Source organism: Astyanax mexicanus, chromosome 12, assembly GCF_023375975.1.
Source record: "Astyanax mexicanus isolate ESR-SI-001 chromosome 12, AstMex3_surface, whole genome shotgun sequence".
In the NCBI taxonomy this organism is placed as follows: Eukaryota; Metazoa; Chordata; class Actinopteri; order Characiformes; family Acestrorhamphidae; genus Astyanax; species Astyanax mexicanus.
The window spans coordinates 37,219,494-37,241,038 of NC_064419.1; the positions used below are offsets into that span (position 1 = coordinate 37,219,494).

Sequence of the window (21,545 nt, forward strand, 5' to 3'; positions counted from 1 at the left end):
TTTGTTATTTCAGACATTTCTCATTTTCTGCAAATAAATGCTCTAAATTACAATATTTTTAATTTTGAATTTGGAAGAAATTTTGTCTGAACACAGCAATGTTCATTTTACTCAAACATATACCTATAAATAGCAAAATCAGAGACACTGATTCAGAAACTGAAGTGGTCACTTATTATATAATATTGTATTATACTTTTAGGAACTCTTAAGGCCGTGTGCAATCTGACTACTGTTTTCTTTACTCCCAAGTAAAGAAAGACGGTAAGTGATGGTAAAGGCCAGGAGATTTCATAATAGTTCTTTCCTAGACAGATAGCGTTTTGTTTTACATGCCGTCCCAATGCACGTTATCATCTCCAAAGATTCGTTGTTAAAATATCCATAAAACATAATTGCATTATTTATCTACCACACCTTTCCTGGGTCAGGGGTGATCAAAGGATTAACTCCTTTGTGAGCCACTGTTACAGAGACACTTTATCACACGTCCCCTCTGTCACAGTGCGCAGGAAATGTTGCATTACGTAATGTAACATTTCTATCTTAAAATAATAGTTTCAAAATCATTTTCATGCTCCACTGATATGTAATACCTAATATGTAGGGAGAATAGTGCCTTCGTCATTGCCACTACAGGTTCTGCTTATGCAGTATGTAACTTTGGTAGTTTACTTTAAGGAACAGTTCTGTATCTATCTGTAGCTTGTCCAGAAATGCATGTGTAAAGTGTGTCCTTTAGGGGTGTCTCAAAGCATGAATTACACTTCCCAACTGAAGGGAAAGTCCAGGAGCAAAAAAATGCTAATTCTCAAATAACGCAGTCTTGACTGCACAATTTTTTTCTTTTTTTAGATCTTGTATCCCGTGACATGTGTTCCATGTCTGATGGAAGCTAAAGAATGCTGCACTGACCTGTGGGATATGTATGTGGGTAACCTTCTGACGGAAAACAGCAAAAAAGTTATCAAGAAAGGATTGCAAACTTATAGTAATTCACTGTGGAGAAACATTACAGCATATTACTGTATAATAATAGTAATTATTATAGAACAGCTTATTACAGCTTCTTTTTAGGAAGAATAAATACATTGTAATACTGTAACTATTCTTTAGCATAAAGTCATACTTTGCAATAAAAGAAAATGGCACCTTGTTCCTATTTCCTACAACACTGTGGCCAGGGGGACACGCCCATTATGCAAACAGGAAGGATGTCCTTTTTGTGTAAAAGGCTAAGAAATGTTAGCTTAGCTGTTAAAGTTAGGTATTTATTTACTCTAAATATTTGTTAAACTGTAGCCAAACAAAATTAAATTACACAATAAATTTGAAGCAACAAAAAATGTAAAAGGACAAATGATTTTGTGGGGTCTCCTATTTTTAACTTGCTAAAAAAATAAACTCTTGGACCATATTTAATGCCTCATTTTTAGTGAAAACCCCTCCTGTGTTGCCTGTGTTGGAAGAAAACAAGCTCTAGCTCTACTGAAAACAGTAAAGAACATCTGCTGCCTGTAAAGTGAAGTGTTGCCTTGTAAAACTAGACATATTCCAAAAGAACATTTTCTTCTAGGGCAGAGACACCACGGCCTGAACACACAGCCACACAGTCTGTATACTGCCGTTTCCCACTTCTCTGAGATCCAATGTCACCCGGCTTAAATAATACAGCGTGAAGGAGGTAAAAAAAAAAAAACGGTAGATAGACCTGTGCTATGCCATGCATGTTGTAACAGATTTGCGCAGACGAACAGTGTAGAGTACGTGACGAACAGTGGCAAGCGGTGACTGACATGACAAACATTGTCTATCTTGTGCCAGGAGTGACGTGCAGAACGGAGATACAGAAAAAAGACCAACTGCTGACAAAGTACAAACATGGCTGTAACCCCTTTGACACTAATTACACATTAATTACAGACATTAATAGGAAGATAATGACTTGCCAAGCATTCTCTGACAGTCAGGTACTCACATTAGTTTCAGTCTTTATAAACAGCAGCATAACGTGTTTAAAAAGGGTGCATGCATTAAAACAATTTTTAACTTTTTTGATAGATTTTTTTAAGCAGGAGTCATTAAGACGTTTTTTTATTTCAAATTGAAAGCAGTAGTTCGGAGGGGACAAAATGTTCTAATTAATGATATCATTGTCCTGGCACAACCCTCCCTGCAGCATCTAATATATTCATCCTAAATACAAAGTGGTCTGGTAGGTTTCTGTACAGTACCAGTCAAAAGTTTGTACACACCTTAAATTTGTTGGTTTTTCATTGTTTTCCATATTTTTTCTGCATTGTATATTAATACTATTATCCAAACTATGAACATATGGAATTATTTAGTAAACATGTTTTATATTTTAGATTCTACAAAGTAGACACCTATTGCTTAGATGACAGCTTCACACATCTTGGCTGGATTTTCTCAGTCAGCTTTATCAGGTAGAGTCACCTGGAATTCAGGCTTTCAGTTAACAGCTGTGCTGAACTCGTCAAGAGTTAATTACTTAAATTTCTTGCCTCTTAATGTGTTTGAGAGCATCAGGTGTAAAGTTGTGAAGATGTTGAGTTGATAAACATTGAAAAGCTCTATCTGAGTATTGCTCTAATCCATATTATGGCAAGAACTACTCAACTAAGTAAAGAAACAAATACTAAGAAATGAAGGTCAGCCACGTGCAGAAAAGTGCAGTCACAAGAATCTTAAAAAAAAAACTTTTTTTATCAGAGTTATCAGAGTTATCAGAGTTTATCAGAGTTACCAGCCTCAGAAACCCCAAGTTAAAATAGCACCCCAGATAAAAGCTCATCTAAATGCTTAATATTTTGGTTTATTTAACACTTTTAAGTTACTACATGACTCCTTGTGTGTTTCTTCATAGTCTGGATGACTTCAGTATTTATTTACAATGTAGGAAAAAAGAGAAAATAATTGAATGAGAAGCTGTTTCCAAACTTTGGACTCTTACTGTAATAGATGTCTGCATTTGTGACTGTATTTTATAAATGAAGCTGAGAAATTGTCAATATCGAATTCATTGATTTTTGATGTCACTACTGAAATTACCTTTCAATCATTGGTTCTTTACCATTCCCTGTATTGTTAAATAACAGAGCTTGATAATGTATGTGAACAGTGTACTGTAATTTTTAGAACATTATATAACCAAGCTTAGGTTTTACATTCTTTCCATCAGTGCATTCATCAGTGTGATGCTCTGATGAAACAAATGCTGCCAAAATACAGTACTGTGCAAAAGTTTTGAGCTCCTGCCAAAAGTAACATGCTTTACCTTGTTGAATTAGACACTTGCTAGGGGCATCCCTGAAAAATCTGCAACCAAGCTATTTTCTTCAAACTAGCTCACAAGATCTCAATTTGTAAAATTCAGAGAAATTCTTGTTACATTTTGCTGTATTTTTGTTTTACCTGCATCTGTTCTAATGTGATCTCCCAAAATAATGTAATAATCCATTTTTAACGTTTTGTCTAGTCAACTTCATGTAATTTATTAGGGACATGGAAAATGTAGGGCTTTTAATGAGGTAACAAACTAAATAAATAATCATTACATTTTTAACATGTAGGGTCCTATCTTATCCCCTGCACAAGGCGTGTCAATTTTCTTGCCTTGCACCTGCGTCGTTTAAATAGCAAAGATGCTTACAAATATATGTACACAGATGGGGTAAATTTCTGGCGTATTGCTATCTTGGCAATGGAAAACACAGGTGCGCCACTGACTGATTTGAATCCTGACAACAATCAACCGCCAGATGTTCATTCCTATCTTGGCAACACAGGCGCACCATGCACTCTCAACGTACAGACAACCCTGCTAGTTACACACACACAAGGACACACCGCACCAACAATTAATAGAATACAAAATAAAACAACATTGCTGTTCCTGCTCGCACACCTTCCCAGTGTGAATGCTCAAGACAGTTTCCTATGCTGAGAAACACAGAAGCGCTGCACGGTTAAAATAGCAATCCACCAAATTTTGAGCGCACTTTAATCTTAGAGGAAATGGCAAGTGAAACACTGATTGGTTTATTTCACATTATGCTCAAAGCACAACACAAAACCATGTTCTATTAAGAAAATTAATACAGGCCTTTTGCAAATTTAAAAACACGCAAGGCATCCTCGCAATACCAAAGATCTAGCTGTGAGGTGTGTGGTTGACTGATCACCTACAAATTGCTAAAATAGGGCCCGATATGTCAACGAAAGATTTTAATTATGATTTAGTACAAAAGCAGGGTCCACAAAAGGCTGAGCCTCTGAGGAGCGAAAATGGGCAAAGGATGTCTAGTTTGTTACAAATGTGTGAGAAAATTATTGAAATGTTTAAAAACAATGTTTAAAAAAGATTAAAAAGCATTTGCATATTTCTCCCTCCACAGTGCATTACATCATACAATGACTTAGGAAATCAGGAGGAATTTCAATGTATAAAGAGCAAGGATGCAAATCTAAACTGGACATCCATGATTGAGCTCTTATCATTCAAGCTGATTCAACCATGTGGGCAGGAGATTACACAGCCACTTTTTTTCAACAAGACAGTACAAACCACATGCTGCACACATTACAAGTACATGACTCCGTAAAACAGAGGAAGGGAAGTTGACTGGCCTTCTTGCAGTTCTGAGCTGTCCCCTTTCAAAAGTGTGCTGAGAACTTAAAAATGGAATATGACACAATGACAAACCCCATAAAGTTCCACATCTTAAGATGTGTTTGCGGGAAGAACAACTGTAAAAATCACTGCAGTTTTCTGTATATGCATTTTCCAAACTGTCCCAAACATTTCTGATCTAGAGACAGGTTTACCTGTCCATCATTTATGCTGAAGCTATCAGAAGTGTTTCAGCCATATCTATATAAAGTTTGATATAAAAAGATAAAAAGGGGTGTAAAAATAATTTTTGCCACTAAAACCAAACAAATTTGTGCCTAAATATAAAAATCCAGTGAAAGTAAGGATGTGGGTCCTTTAAAAAGGTTCCAATGACTAAGATCCAGACCCAGTTTCATCCAAATCCAGTCCATTTACAACAGGTTTTAAAAAAGAAAATTAGTCACATTCTTTTTCTAAAGGAGACTGACTGATGTCGGACTTTGGTTGTTAGTTAGGAATGAGTTCCAGACTAAATTCCAAAAGTGTCAAGGCTCGTCCAAAACTCACAAATGCTTGGACCGAGAGTGTGTCGAGATATGAAGGCTACGTATGTCTAAAGGCCCAGTGTCCCAGCCACAGGTCCAGATTCCACACAATGCACCCATAAACACGTGCGGCTTTAGAAAGTGACCACACTGTTGGCACCAGTGCACCCTCTTGTGCGCCAAAAGTTCCAGCTTCAGGCCCTCCTGACCCTTCAGACCATGAACGTGGCAGAGCAAAGACATAAAACTGAGGTGCTGTGGAAAAATTTGTACAGACTGTCAGACTCCATTCACATTGTGGAGCACATCAAATCACGCACAACAGCTTGAAGACTAAACAAACAGGAGTGAGACCACTGTTCTACAAACCTGGAATGTTCCTGCAGATAATTATCACATAGCGTAGAACGTTTATGTAAGCTTAACAAGTGAAAAAAAGCACAGCACACCACCGGATACATAATCTCATTGATTGCGTATTATTTGTCTAGTGACTGGTCAACATGTTAATATGAAAAAGCTTAATGAAAATTTTTGTGGTTTTAATAGAGGAAGTGGATTTAACAATATTACTCTAGATCAAATGAAAATCTTATTACTAGGCTTGTAAAAACAATTAAATATGTATTTATCATTCCAGATATATGAATATGTTAAGAAAGTAGAGTCCATGAAAGTAAATTAGCTGATATTTTGAATGTCAGTTGTTTTTTTTCAATGCCTCAGTAATAGTGTTAATAATTAAACGTTAATTGCTTTTAAAATAAATTATGCTATTATTTTTTGCTACTATTTTACAGTGGTATAAAATAATATAATAATACAATAATAAAGTTTATCACAATTGTTCCTGGGACTATGTGGAATTTTAAAAAATATATTGCGATGGACCTATTAATTAATTTATACATTGAAAGTTGTTCTTTCTATGTTTGTCAGTTACACAGTTTTACACAGTTCTAACACTTTTTGAATGTTAAAATAGGTTTAAATGATGTTGCGAAGCAGATAATCATATAAATGAGTTCTGTGTACATTTATTTTGCCTGAAATGCCACAAACTCTGTGCCTTGTGCTGTGATTCGGTTAGGAGATTACGTGGCTGATTGGAATAGTGGGTAAAGGCTGCGCCCTTGTGGTCAACAGTATGAACTGCTTTTTAAGATAAAAAACCTTTTTGAAATGTCATTTAAACTACTTAAAATTTGAATGATTTGATTTGAAACCTGATGTGAATTAACACACCTTTTAAACTCAGTGCTCTGACTGTAACTCCAGCATAAGATCACCAACCAGTCAGCTCGCATTAGCAGTAAGAAAAATTAAAATATACGTAGGTACATTTTCTTTTTCTTTTCTTTTCTTTTTTTTTTTTTAGCGAAATACTTTATTCTAATTTCCAAAATTTCAGGAATATCCAGGCCACGTGGATAATTACTATTTTAAATTTGTATTTTTTTAGCCATTTAGTTCCTTTTATCCTTATTCATTTTGGACTGTCTCCCTCTAGCGGTTTTTATACATTTTCTGATGTAACTGTGATCTAACTGTGCAAAAATCAACACAATACGAGAACATTTAACAGACCTAAAAAGATAAAACAGATCCTAAATTCAAGCACTTAGAGAATCGAAACAAAATTAGGGATAATTCCGGAACACAGTGAGTAACATCTTCTTCACTACTACTCTTTTTTTAAACAATATTTGCATTTTTTCCCACCTTCTTTTACAATATACTTTTCCGATATACAATTTTTTATGTATAATACTCAAATTGCTTTTTTTTTTTTGTTTTTAGCTGTTTTTTTTTTCTTGAATAGAAAATTCTCAATGGGGTTAAGGTCTGTACTCTGTGGTGAACAATCCATGTGTGAAAATGATGATCTTCTCCCTGAACCACTTTTTAACAATTCCAGCCCCATAAATCCTGCCATTGTCATCTTGGAATATGCCTGTGTATTCCATCAGGGAAAAAAAAAAACATTGATGGAATAACCTGGTCTATGTTCAGTATGTTTAGATAGTCAGCTGACCTCATTCTTTCAGCACATACTGTTGCTGAACCTGGACCTGACCAACTGCAGCATCAAGGATTCAAGGATTCAAGGAGATTTTATTGTCATTCGCATCACATGTGGTACATGAGGTGGAACGAAATTGTGATCTCACGATCCAGTTTTACACCCAAAGAGCTGTTATTAATAGATATATAGATAAAAAAAAGAATACAATAAAAGAAATAGAATATACAAAATAGATAGATAAATATCCCAAGAATAAAAAAAATAAATAGAGAGTAGAAGGTTCAGCAACATGAGGTCCAGAGTGCAAGTGTGCTATAGCAGCATGATAATGTGAATTAGAGCAGTGGAGATAAAGTGTCTCAGTGCAAGTAAAGTGACCATGTTGGTAAACAGTAAACAGTAATTTGTCCTTGGTGTCAGTGCAGTGTGTTGTTAAGTGGAGTTTAAGAGTCTTACAGCTTCCGGAATGAAGCTGTTTCTGAGTCTTGTTGTTTTGCACTTAATGCTCCGCAGCCTCCGGCCTGAGGGGAGTGGGACAAAAAGTGCTGGGTGGGTGGGATCCTTCCTGATGCAGGTGGCCCTTTTCCTGCACCTGGAGGTGTAAATGTCTGTGGTGCTGGGGAAGCTAACTCCAACAATCCTCTGTGCAGCCTTCACCACCCTCTGCAGTGCTTTCCTGTCTGCAGCAGAGCAGCTTCCATGCCACACATTGATGCTGGAGCACACAACGCTCTCCACCACACATCTGTAGAAGGAGGTGAGGACTACGCTCCCGAGTCCAGCTCGTCTCAGCCTCCTGAGGAAGTAGAGCCGCTGATGTGCCTTCCTGACCAGAGTGGAAGTGTTGTTGCTCCAGGTGAGGTTGCTGGTCAGGTGCACACCCAAGTACCTGTAGCTGTCAACCACTTCCACCGCAGATCCTCCAATGTGCAGGGGGAGGTGGGCATGCTTGCCCCTTCTGAAGTCCACAATCATCTCCTTTGTCTTTTTTACATTGATGCAGAGGTTGTTTTCTCTGCACCAATCCTCCAGGTGTTCCACCTCCTGCCTGTAGCTGGACTCATCTCTGTTTGTGATGCATCCAACCACTGCCGTGTCGTCCGCAAACTTCACAATATGACAGCCTGGATGGAGAGGTCAGCAGTCATATGTGAGCAGTGTGAAAAGGAGGGGGCTCAGCACACAGCCCTGAGGGGAGCCAGTGCTGAGGATTATGGAGGGGGAGGAGTTGTTGTGAATCCTCACAGACTGCGGCCTGTTGGTCAGGAAGTCTAGGACCCAGTTGCACAGGGAAGAGCTCAGTCCAAGTGAGGAGAGTTTGGTTATCAGTGTCTGAGGAATCATGGTGTTGAAAGCAGATGTGAAGTCCACAAAGAGCATCCGAACGTAGGAATCCTTCTGCTCCAGGTGGGTGAGGGCAGTGTGGACCACGAAGGAAATGGCATCCTCTGTGGATCGGTTCTTCCTGTATGCATACTGGTGTGGATCCACGGTGATGTTGATGGTGGCTTTGATGTGGGTCTGAACCAGTCTTTCAAAGCACTTTGTGACTATCGGAGTGAGGGCTACTGGCCGGTAGTCATTCAGACCTGTCACTGTGGAGCTCTTGGGGACCGGGATGATGGTGGCGGTCTTCAGGCAAGTGGGGACAGCTGCCTGGATGAGGGACGCGTTGAAAATGACGGCCAGGATGTCCGAGAGCTGGTCTGCGCAGTCTTTTAGCACCTGTCCGGGGATGTTGTCCGGGCCGGCAGCTTTCCGGGGGTTAATCCTCCTCAGCGTCCTCCTTACTTCTGCTGGTGTCAAGCTCAGGGGCTCCTCTCCTGGTGAGTGTGGGAGTCTGGTGCTGGGGGGTGTGTCAGGGTTCTCAAAGCGGGCGTAGAACGTGTTGAGAGCCTCAGGCAGGGATGGGTCTTTGGAGCTTTGTGCAACGTTAGATTTGTAGTCCGTGATGCACTTGATGCCCCTCCACATGCTCTGTGGATCCTGGGAGGAAAAGTGTCCCCACATTTACCCCACATCATTTAATTTAATATAAAGCAGTGTTTATTTTAATGATTTTGATAATATTAATAATGTTGTTATCATTACAGTAATGCCAATAAAGCTACTTTGAATCATAAATCTTAAACATACATGACTTGATTAGCATATCAAAGACCTACGTGGCAGCGTCATTACGTCTGTGCGTGCTAGGTCATCGCCGCCGGTGCGCTTCCTTCATCCGGGTAGTGGTAGGAGTTGGGGTGAGTGAATCTGGGCTGCTGGTGCTGTTTCTGTGTTTATTTTGTAAATTTTTGATAGCGCGGTTGTGTGATTATAGCGGACGGGCTGTAGTAAAGAGTACAGTGTATGTGTGAGAGAAAGAGAGAGAGCTGCTTGACGCGGCGGCCTCGCGTTACCGCAGAGCTCTGCTTTTCCCTTCGTTCATTATGGGGATGCTAATGCTGATGCTAGATGAGCTAGCGCTAGTGCTAATGCTAATGGTAGTTTTAGCTAGGCGGCTAACGCTAGCTGTGTGTTGCTAAGGCCGGGTGTTCTGTCGAGTTGTGCGACCCATCGATATATGCTTCTTACCACCAGTGCGCCTGCGCCGACCTACATTTTTTTTCTTTGTGATATTCTCTAGGTTTTTATGATTTTTCAGTTTATATTTGTTTATTTATCTTGTGTGTTATAAACCTGAACTCACTGTCATTCTTTGTTTGTTTGGTGCAAAAGTTTAAATAGCAAATAATAATGATAACAAAAAATAGCAACAATAATAATAATAAGCAGTTAAAAAAAACAAAATATATTTGTTCTAATCTAATCACGTCTCACTGCGTTAACTTTTTAATACATTGAGTTAGTTATATTATCCAAATATTCTGTTGGAGGCATATTTCTGAAAGGGTATTCATTTTTATTTTTTGTTTCACTTAATAATTCCAGATTAGTAACAGTTTGATTTGTATTGAGGAAAATATTGATTTTAAAATGAAGTTTAGGAAAGTGCCAATTTTATTATTTAATTAATTATATTTTGATATTAGCAGATTTTGTTTAAACATTTTTTTTTCTATTACAGTAACAGTTATACTTTTAAGTAATTATCAAACATGAACGCTTTTTATGTAATGCTTGATTTAAAAAATCCTCAAGATTTAGAGGTGTAACGTCAGAAAGACAATTGACAAAAATCCTGTCCTATAAAAAAAACAGCAACAATAGTACGCAATTAAAAATATAAATATATTTCTTTATCTAATCACGTCTCATTTACAGTGAATTGGTTAGCTAGATTATCTAAATATTTTGTTAGGAGGCATATTTCTAACAGGGTACCTTTTTTTATTCTTACGTTTAAATATACAATAGGGTAGCACGATATGGCAAGGTAGCACAACTCGATAGGACACCGGATAAGTTAGCTTAGCTAACGTTAGCTAGCCTAGCTTGGTTAGCTGCTATTTTACTAAACCATCTAGCACAGGATTTACTCAACCTGGAGTCAGTAGTAAACATTATAAGCTGGATAATTTTGATAGTGTGTAACATGTGTTTAACTGTGATTTCCTGTGTTATTCCTCAGTTGTATATTTGTAGAGCTGCTGCTGCTGCTGATCCTCGCTGTGCGGTGAGTTGTCTGAGATGGAGCGGTTGCGGGGCTGGACTGGGCGGCTGCTGCTGCAGGTGCTGCTGTGCGGCTGGGTCTGGGGCTCCGAGCTCACCTTCGAGCTTCCAGACAACGCCAAGCAGTGTTTCTACGAGGACATTACAATAGGGACGAAGTGCACCCTCGAGTTTCAGGTAAGTGGAGTCGTGAGGGGCCTGACAAGCGGTCAGACCCGTTTTACCTCTTTCTAATGAGCCCATAAGGAGACGTGTCTCTTGTTAGGAGTGTTTGTTCAGAGGCTAGCTATCCTATAGCTGCTGCAGGATGTCCAGGCGTATATCTCACAGACCCTTTAACCCTTTCAGACCTGAATTATGTTTATATTTTAGTGATGGAAAAACATAAAAATGCTGTTTTCTGTCTGTAATGCACACAAAAGTAGACACAGCTATTCTAATATAAAATTCATGTAAAAATACATCAAATTAACTATATCACTAAACATGATGATAAAAAGTGTTTTAAACCAAAGAATTAGTAAAAATAAGCTTTGCATTACTTTGCCTTATTTGTTCTGTAGTGTGACACAAACATGACCTCCTTGTGTTTCAGTAAAGGAAAAGTGTAAAATATGAAAATCACTGCCACATAAAAGTGACCAAAGCAAATGTCTATTTACTCAATCCAAGCACAAATACAATCCATTTCGAAAATCACATTAAAATAGTAATTCAATTAACCTCTCGTCCCTAAGTGACACATAATAAACATTCTAAGAGCTTAAACTCGTTGCTCCTTCTAAAACTGCATTTTCTGTATTTACAGGTCTGTTCCAGCCAATAAACTATGAAATTATCTATTTAAATGTTTTACATTTGTATCTGTATACAGAAATGTCTCTGGGATCTTATGGGTTAGTGGCTCCCTCCTCTGCAGCAGTGACAGCTAATAGATTGTTACTGTAACAGTAACTGCTTCAGTGAGATCAGGGCGTGACAAACTGTCAGCACATCCACAGAACAAGTCTGTGGACTTTATATCCCTCCAGCTGAAGCCTGCCATGCAGTGGAGTCCATAGTACACACACCCTAAAATAGGACTGCACGATACTGGATAAAGATATTTTGTTGTTCTGCAATATTAAAACAAATTTTTACCAGATTTATTAAAATCCTAATGGTTGTATCAAATTATTTATATCTGAAATCTAGAGGTGTGCCAAAAAATCGATTCACATAAGAATCTTGATTCTCATTTACTACGATTCAGAATCGATTTAAAATGTCCCAAAATCGATTCTGAGGGGCGGGTTTTAGACTGATTTTGGGCTGGGTATTTTTGTTGGACCTGGCAACCCTGGGGATAGCGCTTGTCCCTTTGGAGATCTTCCAGACACACACAGAGCGTAGGTGTTTGAGAATCACCGGTAAGATGGCAGAACAAGCACTATATTACCTTAGATTAACGTGTAGTTTCAATGTTTTATGGCAGAATGCTTCATAACAAGCATAAAAAAGATCGCTAGTAGTTAGTTTCAGTAACTGTTAGCTAGCTAACTAGCTAACTTTCCAGTTCCACCTTAAATAACGCTACAGGTGGCAGCGGGCTGCAGCATTTAAGGCGGAACGGAAAAATAACAATAAGCTAATCAGAGCTAATTTCAGCTCCTCATCACAGAGGAATTAAGGAATGGACAATATGAATTAATTTCTCCACCTCCTGCCCCCTTTCTGAAGAAATACAACCACCTTAAATTAACTAGTTAATCAGCAGCTGCTCCTGAACTTTAGCGCTCCACTGCTATCATCACATCAGCCCAGCAGCGTCACCTACACACCACCGCTAGTAGCCTGGTAATAAAGCAGTGTTATTTATGTATGTATTTATTGTTCATTAACGTCATTGTGATATCCCAGTGATTCCTCTGTCACTGAGGACCCACATTCCTGCACATTTTATTGTTTTTGTAACACATTACTTGCTCCAGGACCAGTGTATATTATGGAGGTTTTTTTTTCAATACGATTCATAAGCCAGAAGCAGAAATATTTATAATTCAAATCGTTTTGAATCAAAAATCGATTTTGAATCGAATCGTGGCCCCCAAAATCGGAATCGAATCGAATCGTGAGATAGTAATCGATTCCCACCCCTACTGAAATCCATTTTAAGCTTTACTTTTGTTTTTGTTTTGTTTTTTGTCGTCATTATATTGTATATTATATTGTTTCAGCCAAGTCATCGCAATGTGCATACGCACAATAGTCACATTGCGGGACTTACAATTGCCACATAAGGCAGATAACATTTGTTTTTGCTGTTATTTGCCTTATTATAATATATATGATTTAATATTTAGTGTTCATTAATATATTTCTCTCAGGACTAATGAATATATTGTAAATATGTTTAAAACTATTTCATACAAAATAATTCAGAAATGACTACTTTGTAATATTGTGACTGTTATTCAGGTTACCAAAAAGAGTGTGCATGTGTAATTTTGTTGAAATATGGTTGGTTTGGTTTCTGGGTGGGTGATGCGCAATAAAATGCAGCCTTGTGCAACCGATACCATCTTAAATAACAAAATCCAGTTCAGTATGTTGATTGAAACACCACAATTGCAGTTGTATTATGTTAGATAGTTATTATTTAAGCATGCATTATGCTATCTTTGTGTTGTTACAAACAAATACTGATACTTTATCATTGATATGTGGTTTATTTTTTTTATTTTTTTATTTTTTTGGTTATATTGCCCAACTCTATTTTTTCTCGTTAAAACTGATAATGCTTTTTTTTTTTTTTGTGTGTGTGTGTAGGTTGTGACAGGGGGTCATTATGATGTTGACTGTCGTCTGGAGGATCCAGATGGAACTGTTCTCTACAAAGAGATGAAGAAGCAGTATGACAGCTTTACTTTCACAGCTGCCAAAAATGGCACCTACAAGTTCTGCTTCAGTAATGAGTTCTCCACCTTTACCCACAAGACTGTATACTTTGACTTTCAAGTTGGTGAAGACCCTCCTCTCTTCCCCAATGAAAACAGAGTGACTGCACTCACTCAGGTATGTGTTCTACAAATCTTACAGTAGTCCAGAGGATGTTATTAAGTATTTGAGTGCTCTTCTAACCACTCACTGTGGCAAAATTCAAAAGCTGAAATCAGTTCATTGGATTTTATTGCAGGAACTTGAAAATATAAAGCCAAAGGATATGTGTGTACAAGGACACAGAGTTGGAAATTTTGTGAAGACATTGCTGTGCCTAATTAAGATTGATTTAGAATTGGTGAAATTGGTGTATTTGAAATACTAAATCATTGGGAACAGTCCTCATTACAAAGTACTTATTCAGAAAATTAGTTAGAATCCTTATCTTTTTCTTTTTAAGTTTAAATATACCAACAACAGTAGCAGTAGCACTGTTGATTTAACATATTTGTGTATTTAATGGTTCTTTTCTGTGTAGTTTGCTAAAAAAAAAATAATAATCCTTCCAATTTCTGTTCCAGATGGAATCAGCATGTGTCTCCATCCACGAGGCCCTGAAGTCTGTGATTGATTATCAGACGCACTTCCGTCTGAGGGAGGCTCAGGGCCGCAGCAGAGCAGAGGACCTCAACACCAGAGTAGCTTTCTGGTCCATTGGCGAGGCATTCATCCTGCTGGTGGTCAGTATTAGCCAAGTCGTTCTGCTGAGGAGCTTCTTTTCAGACAAGAAAACCACCACAACTCGCGTGGGATCCTAACGCCCCTAGGTCACCACTGATTTCAGTCACTCTCTTTACACACATGGGACTAAAGACAGCCACAGATGTCATGGTTCATTCTCTATTTTAGAACTCCGTACTCTGTAAGATTATTTAAAGATGTTATTGTTTGGCCTCGCATCTTTTAGCCCTGCTTATGGATTTAGGTTTCATATCCGGCAAGTGATATTTTCAATGTTAAAAAGTAAACGTCTTAATTTATTATGTGAGTGTGTGTTTCATTTTTACACTGTAAGCAAACATTAAAGGTTAATTCTGTTCATTGGGTAATTGGAAAATGAATCTACTTAACACACACTTAGCTTTTCAAATATTGAAAACTGCTGATGGTGCTGACAGTGTTAAACATGTTGGAATAAAAAGATAGTTTATAGTCAGAGTGAAGGATTTCGGGACTTTTAGTTCCATGAAAAGAAGGTAATTTGCATTGTTTTTTTATTATTAAGTGTTGCTTCTCATGTCTTCTAATGTTTAGCTTTTGCTGTGTTAAATCAAATCCCACGTTATCTTCGTGTAGTGGTGTAGGCACATATACTATTTTCTGTTGTCAACTGCTAGTTTGTGCTCAGCTGTTACATTCTTGAAATACATTTGTGGTCTAGGTTGGCTTAAACTTTTCAAAGCAAAATATAGAAACCAGGCATTTTTAGAAAGCAAAATCATTTTAGTTTTGTATTAGTCATAAAACATGAGATTCTCTTCATTATGACTCATTTTCTTACCGTACTTCTTTGTGTGTGGTGTTAGTTTTGGCCAAATGCAGGCAATTGTTGATTATGCAACAACACTCCAAAATGTTTAATATTAAGCTACATTTTGGCACAAAACTACTTTTCTTTTCAGTCTCTTATATGATTGCAGACACATAAAAACAGTATCTCAGGCCCTCTACCTAGAGAACCGCGTTCAGGCGGAGTTCACCTGCAGCTCTAATTAAACACAACTTGCTTTCAGCATTCGGGTGTTCTTGAAAACATAAATAAGGTACATCAGATGAACGCCAGCATAAGGGTGGTTCTACTTGGGATCTACAGACTGCTTTTTTTACATAACAGTACACAAAATTATGTGATGTCAGAAGCACTGGATATTTTTATGAATAGGGTCATGGGGGAGGGGGGGGGGGGGGGAATAAGATTTCATGTGTAAAAAAAAAAGAAAAAAAGGACATTTCATTAAGCAAAGGATAATCTTTCGGTGACCAGAAGTTTTTTTTGTCCTATGAGTCATTTTAAAAGCTGCAGACAGAATGTTTCACACACTACAGCCCATATGCATGAATGTAAGGAAGCCTTAGTACTGCAGCAGAGACACCTTCACTCTGAAGAGATCTGTCAATTTCTTGGTGGCCATTATCAGTCCAAAGGCCATTATCCAACAAAAATTAAAATGTATATTGATCTGATTGTCAAAAAATTTGTTTGTTTTATTGGTGACTAATATCTACAACTTGTGATGAAAAATATATAGTTAAAACTGTTAGCCACAATTGTAAACTCTGGTTTAGGTGACATGATTTGGCTAAGTATGGGTTAAGTGGTACATAAAATACATATTGATCATTGTCTAGAAGTTTATGTTCACAGTTGTTATTCATGAAACTGCTTCACTGAAGCGTGTTCCAGTTCTTAACATATATTTTCCTCACAGATTCATTGTACACTGGTTTATTTCTGTGAATTTCAAGCTGATAAACAAGACCTCTTGTATGCTTCTATACATCACTAGCCACTCTGTGGTTTTACAGTGTGTGATTTCTAGTGTACAGAATGAATAAATCTGAGATCCACATTACCGTCTCTGACTGGTCTTCTTTTAATGACTTTTCTTAAGTTCACAAAAAGATTAGCAAGCATCTACCTTACCAATACCTGATGTAAAAAAAAAACTTTGCAGTGTGACTGTAATGTCGTGATGCATTGTGTTAGAATACAATTTGATGTGGTCAGTATATAAACACCTGTGTGTTTGATAATAAACAGTGTAAAATTTGTCCTGTTTTTACTTCAGAACAGTAGGCCAAATACTGACTAAAAATCATTGTAGTCACAGTTCATCATAGTCTGTTTAAACAGTTGCATTACTGTCTCTTTTTTCTCTGATGAAAGGGGAAACATATTGTAAATTAATTAAGTTTAAATGGATTTTCAATGACAACTTTTTTACACGTGTGTGTGTGAGTGAATATATAAATGGTGTAATTGCCCAGTGATGTTTTGAAGGGTGTAGGTTCTGTTACTGACTCTGTATTTTAAACAGTGGGCCTTGCCTGGGCTCTGCCTGTTTGCTGAGTGTTGTTGGTTAGCTAGCCGGCTGCACTGTGGTTAGATTAGCATAGCTTGCTTAAGCTTAGCATTAGCTTAGCTTAGCTTGGCCTGGTTGGTTCAGCCGCTCAGCCTATTAGACCGCGGCCGAGGTGACTGGTGGGTTTTCTTTCTCTTTTTTTCCACAAAAGACGAGCCAGCGCTGCGGGTGAGCGTGCCTTGGCTGGGCGCTAGCCTGTGCTAAGCTAATGCTACTGCTGGTGCTTGTGGAGGTGATGATTCAAATAAGTATTGTGTGTATCAGAGCCATAGATACACACATAGATACATACATACATACATAGATACATACATACATACATACATACATACATAGATACACTCTATGGCTCTGGTGTGTATATGCCGTTGCTCGGCAACGCGTCCTCGGAGTGATACAGATTTAGTATGAGAAGGCCCTGCTGTTGTCACAAATATCAGCGCGATTAAAACAATTCTCAACCAATCAAATTGTGTAACTAACTAGTGTATAAATCCTGATGTAACACGCTCAGCTCTCATCAGTGAGGGCGGTTAGTTCATTAGTTGGTATCAGCTAATAATATGCTGTAAACATACGCTGGTGTTGCGCCGAAAAGTGTCCCCAGTCTCAATCTCTGCAGCTGCGCTGGGACCTCAGTTCAGTTCGCTGTAGCATTAGCTTAACGGTAGCATTGTTCTCATTACGACTCTTAAACAACACGGAAGACCTACGAGGACTACAGAATGACCTACAACTTTAGAGGCCTATTACACTTTGGGCGCGCGTTGTCATGGAGATCCACGTAAACACAACAGCGAGTGGAAAGAGCTACTAACGCGATGCCACGTGACCGAGAAACTCGGAAAAACTCACGGCTCCTCCTGTTTTTTAATTCAGGAGTAGAAGTGTGTAATATTTTTTTACAGACATCCCCCTGATAAACTAATTTCATCCGGAAAGGGCTTTTAATTTAGGCTTTACTGAGCAGAACAAGACCTCAAGCCTTAATTAGCCCTAATTTGAATTAGTTACCAAACTAAATCCATTTTTATTAATACATAACTAAATAAATGAACAAACAAATAAATAAAGCTGTATGTGCCGTCAGTGCGACAGGCTACATTGATTATTATGGGGCTTTTCGAACACAAACAGGGCTGAGTAGAGACGGTGTTCTAGAACGTCACTGAATAGAACGCTGCGGGTGATGACGTCATCGTGGCTATAACAGGCCTGTGTAGAGGCTGAATCAGCACAGACATGTCAGCTCCACCTTCGACATGAATGTGATCCCACGCTACAGCGTGAGTAAAGTCGCCCACTTTCTGAAGACCCTGGTGGTCCTGGGGATTCTTCTGGACGCTGTGGTAATGGGTGTGGAAACAGACCCCAGACTTAGGAGTTCCTTCTCCTCGTTGCTGGAGGGGCTGGATATCTTCTGCATGGTCCTCTTCTGCGTGGAATGCACAGCGAGGGTAATCGTGAAAGCGCACCGATTCAGTGCACAAAATATCTGCAACACTGTCCTGCTGTTGCTGTCAGTCATAGCCAGGGCAGATAGCTCATACTGGCTCTTCAGGATCTTCCGGGCCCTCCGAATCCTCAGGGTCGTCTTCTACATCCCTGGTCTTCAGTACCTGGTGCTCATTCTGCGTCAAGGTGTGAAGGCAGCTGCGTACGTCATTATCATGCTCTTTTTCATCTTGTTTGTTTTCGCCATCGCTGGAGTGGAGTATTTCAGACACATAGACCCCGAAAACTGGGGGAACCTGCGTGCAGCATTGATCTCCACCTTGAGCGTTTTCACAATATCAGGCTGGGTGGATCATAACACCAGGCTGACTGGGTTTGGATCTGTCCACCACCAAGCCTTCTTCTTCATAGCCATCATAATAGGCAACTTCATATTCCTCAACATGTTCCTGGGTTTGGTCATGGAAGCATCCAAACACATGAAAATCGAGAAGAAGGAAGAGGCAAAACGCAAGAGAAAGATAAAAGAGCAGGAGGAAGAAGAACTGCAGCTTCAGACGTCGGCGAAGTATTTTCACCAGCTGAGACTGAAGTATGAACAGTGTGAGGATGAATTCATAGAACCCACGGAGCTCTGCACTACTCTGACATGGATAGATTTACATGAGACCAGCGTAAAGAGGCAGAAAGAGGAAATGAAGAAGCTGAAGCAGCTCTCTGATCAAACTCTTCGTATCCAGCAAGAGCTGCTGGAGATGGAACTGCAGGAGAAGAGACATTTGAAGCGCTTCCGTGAAGTACGAGCTGTAGGCGCTGTAGGCTTTACAGCTATGAAATTTCTTAAAAGAAAACAACATAATTAGACATGAGACAGCAGTGCAATGACCTGCAACCGCATTTCAACCACCTCTGAAAATTTAGATCATATAGTGTATAGTGACTCTTTTGTATTGATTTGTAAGTTGTCTGACCAGAGGAGGATGGGTCCCCCCTGATGAGTCTTGGTTCCTCCCAAGGTTTCTTCCTCCTCCAGCTCTGAGGGAGTTTTTCCTTGCCACTGTCACTCACAGGGGGTTTTAAAAAGTATTTTTTTACTACTATTCTTACTATCATTAATGTTCATAATAAAAAACATATTACTAATACTACAAATGCTTCTGCTGTCATTACTTCTACTACCAATATTACTACTGAATATATCACTGTATTGGGAAGGTTATGTATTGTATTGTGTTCCATTACAGGTTGATTACAATCAATGTAATCTCAATGTACTATTTTAAAACAACATAGTCTAATTATTTTCAGTTTCTTGTTGATTACTTGTCATATAAACCCACACATTCATATAAAGACAAAAGAAAAAACTTGTATTATGTTTTTACAGTTAATTTCCATGCACTAAATATACTATGTTAGTATTTTGGAAGATTTTTTTTCTACATTACACTATTTTTATGTTATGTTATTTATATTGTTGCGTTTTTATCGTTTTATGCAAAATCAGTTTTGGTAAGTTACTGTTGTTTTCAGAATCGACAAAGATTTAGAGTTGCTTTCTTTTTGCTAAATGATTAATTTATACTATATAAAACTTTAATATTTAAAAATACCTGAAATAATGTGATATTATTTTAGGGCCATAGCATCCTCCATCCCCCTCCAAGCTAACAGAGAATGTTAACAGAACGGAAACTGCTCCTATAAAATGTAATGTTGCAAGTAATGCATTTCTTTTTTAAACTATAATTGTACTCTAATTACTTAATTTTTTTTCGTACTGCCTCTAATATTACTCATACTGTTACTAGTTTTTTTTTAATTGTATGTATTCAATCAAGCTACAAATCTTGAATAAAGCTACGAATATTTTGCTATTTAAACTATGGTCACAGATCAGATTAGATGAAAAGGGGTTTCTGGTTGTAAATCACAAAATAATACAATTTATATCAATGTTCAGTTTAAATAGCCAAACCAGACACGATTTAATTGGGTAAATCATGCACTCTAAAAAACAGAGGTACGATATGAGTACTTTTTTGTACTCAAAGGTACACTCTTCATAATTGTACCCTCAAAGGTACAATATTGGTCTTTACAGGGTCAGATTTGTTCCCTCTGAAGTACAAAGTCATTCCTAACAGCAATAAGTACAAATTTGTACCATTTAACCAGCCAAAGGGTACATTCAGTATTCTGTATCACTGTACTAATAAACAATATATATTTTACTGGCACAAAAAACAAGGGTACAAAAAAGGACTTTCACTGAAAGGTACTTTTTTGTACCTCAATATAAGGTACAGCCCCAGCGACAAGCTTTGTACTCTTTTAGGTGCAAATCTGTACTTATTTTTCTTAGTGTGTGGGGAAAACAGTATTCTGCTAATGTATTCCACATATTTCATTGACTAAACGCACTATCCACTAGGTGACACACTTTCATAATAAAGTCATGGTTGTGCCTTCTTTCTATTACTATGTTTTGTTCTGCTGTCTGAGGGGGGCGCTGTGGAGTATGTTAAAGTAAAGCTGGGGGAGAAGCAGGTAGAAGAGCAGGTAAGACTTAAGAGAGAGATCTCTCTGAGTGATTCTTCATTAGGGTTTTACAGCAATGCAGATTCACTATTGCTGCTTATTGCCAGTGCCGTGCATTTCAAGACAGATGCTTGCATACTTAATATTCAGGGCTTAATGTTATTATACTAATGTTATTATTAATATATTAATACATTACTGATTATTTTCCCAGTCCAATCACACAGTAAATGCATAAATCATCTAAGATTTCCCTACCCACCCTGTCATCTCTGGATAATCCAGTTCTGTTAGGAACATAACTTGTGACATCAGTGACATCAAAACCTTCATTTTTTTTTTCAGAGGAACTGATTTCTATGTACTCTGAGGTGCTATAAATATAATAAAAAAAAAGATCCATTTTACGTGCCTGACACTGCCGGGTCGATGAAAAAGTGGCTGGCTGGTGACGTCACGAAGACCCACCACTGCCCGTCTCCCGGCAGGCAAAGATCCAACCCCAACTGAACTTTTGAGTGGTACTCTATACAGTTATGCATTTTGTTCTATTATTGGGACCCTTTAAAGATAAATAACAGAGTCATAAATTTTAACATTGTATGGAAGCTTATTTCCGCCACTTCGAAAAAATAAGGGTCCTCCACTTATAATTATAAGATAGA

At 38.1% G+C, this 21,545-nt stretch overlaps 2 protein-coding genes across 2 annotated transcripts; both read left to right on the forward strand.

Moving 5' to 3' along the window:
- Positions 1–9,378: 9,378 nt before the first annotated feature.
- tmed7 (transmembrane p24 trafficking protein 7) lies at positions 9,379–16,371 on the forward strand. The gene is made up of 4 exons (XM_007260786.4): positions 9,379–9,453; positions 10,782–10,999; positions 13,631–13,876; positions 14,323–16,371. Exons 2-4 carry the CDS (start codon positions 10,841–10,843, stop codon positions 14,557–14,559), a joined length of 642 nt encoding a protein of 213 aa, XP_007260848.1. The 5' UTR covers positions 9,379–9,453; positions 10,782–10,840; the 3' UTR covers positions 14,560–16,371.
- Positions 16,372–17,417: 1,046 nt separating this feature from the next.
- On the forward strand, positions 17,418–19,490 carry LOC103047443 (cation channel sperm-associated protein 3). The gene has a single exon (XM_007260806.4). It carries the CDS (start codon positions 18,147–18,149, stop codon positions 19,200–19,202), a length of 1,056 nt encoding a protein of 351 aa, XP_007260868.2. The 5' UTR covers positions 17,418–18,146; the 3' UTR covers positions 19,203–19,490.
- The last annotated feature ends 2,055 nt before the right edge of the window (positions 19,491–21,545 follow it).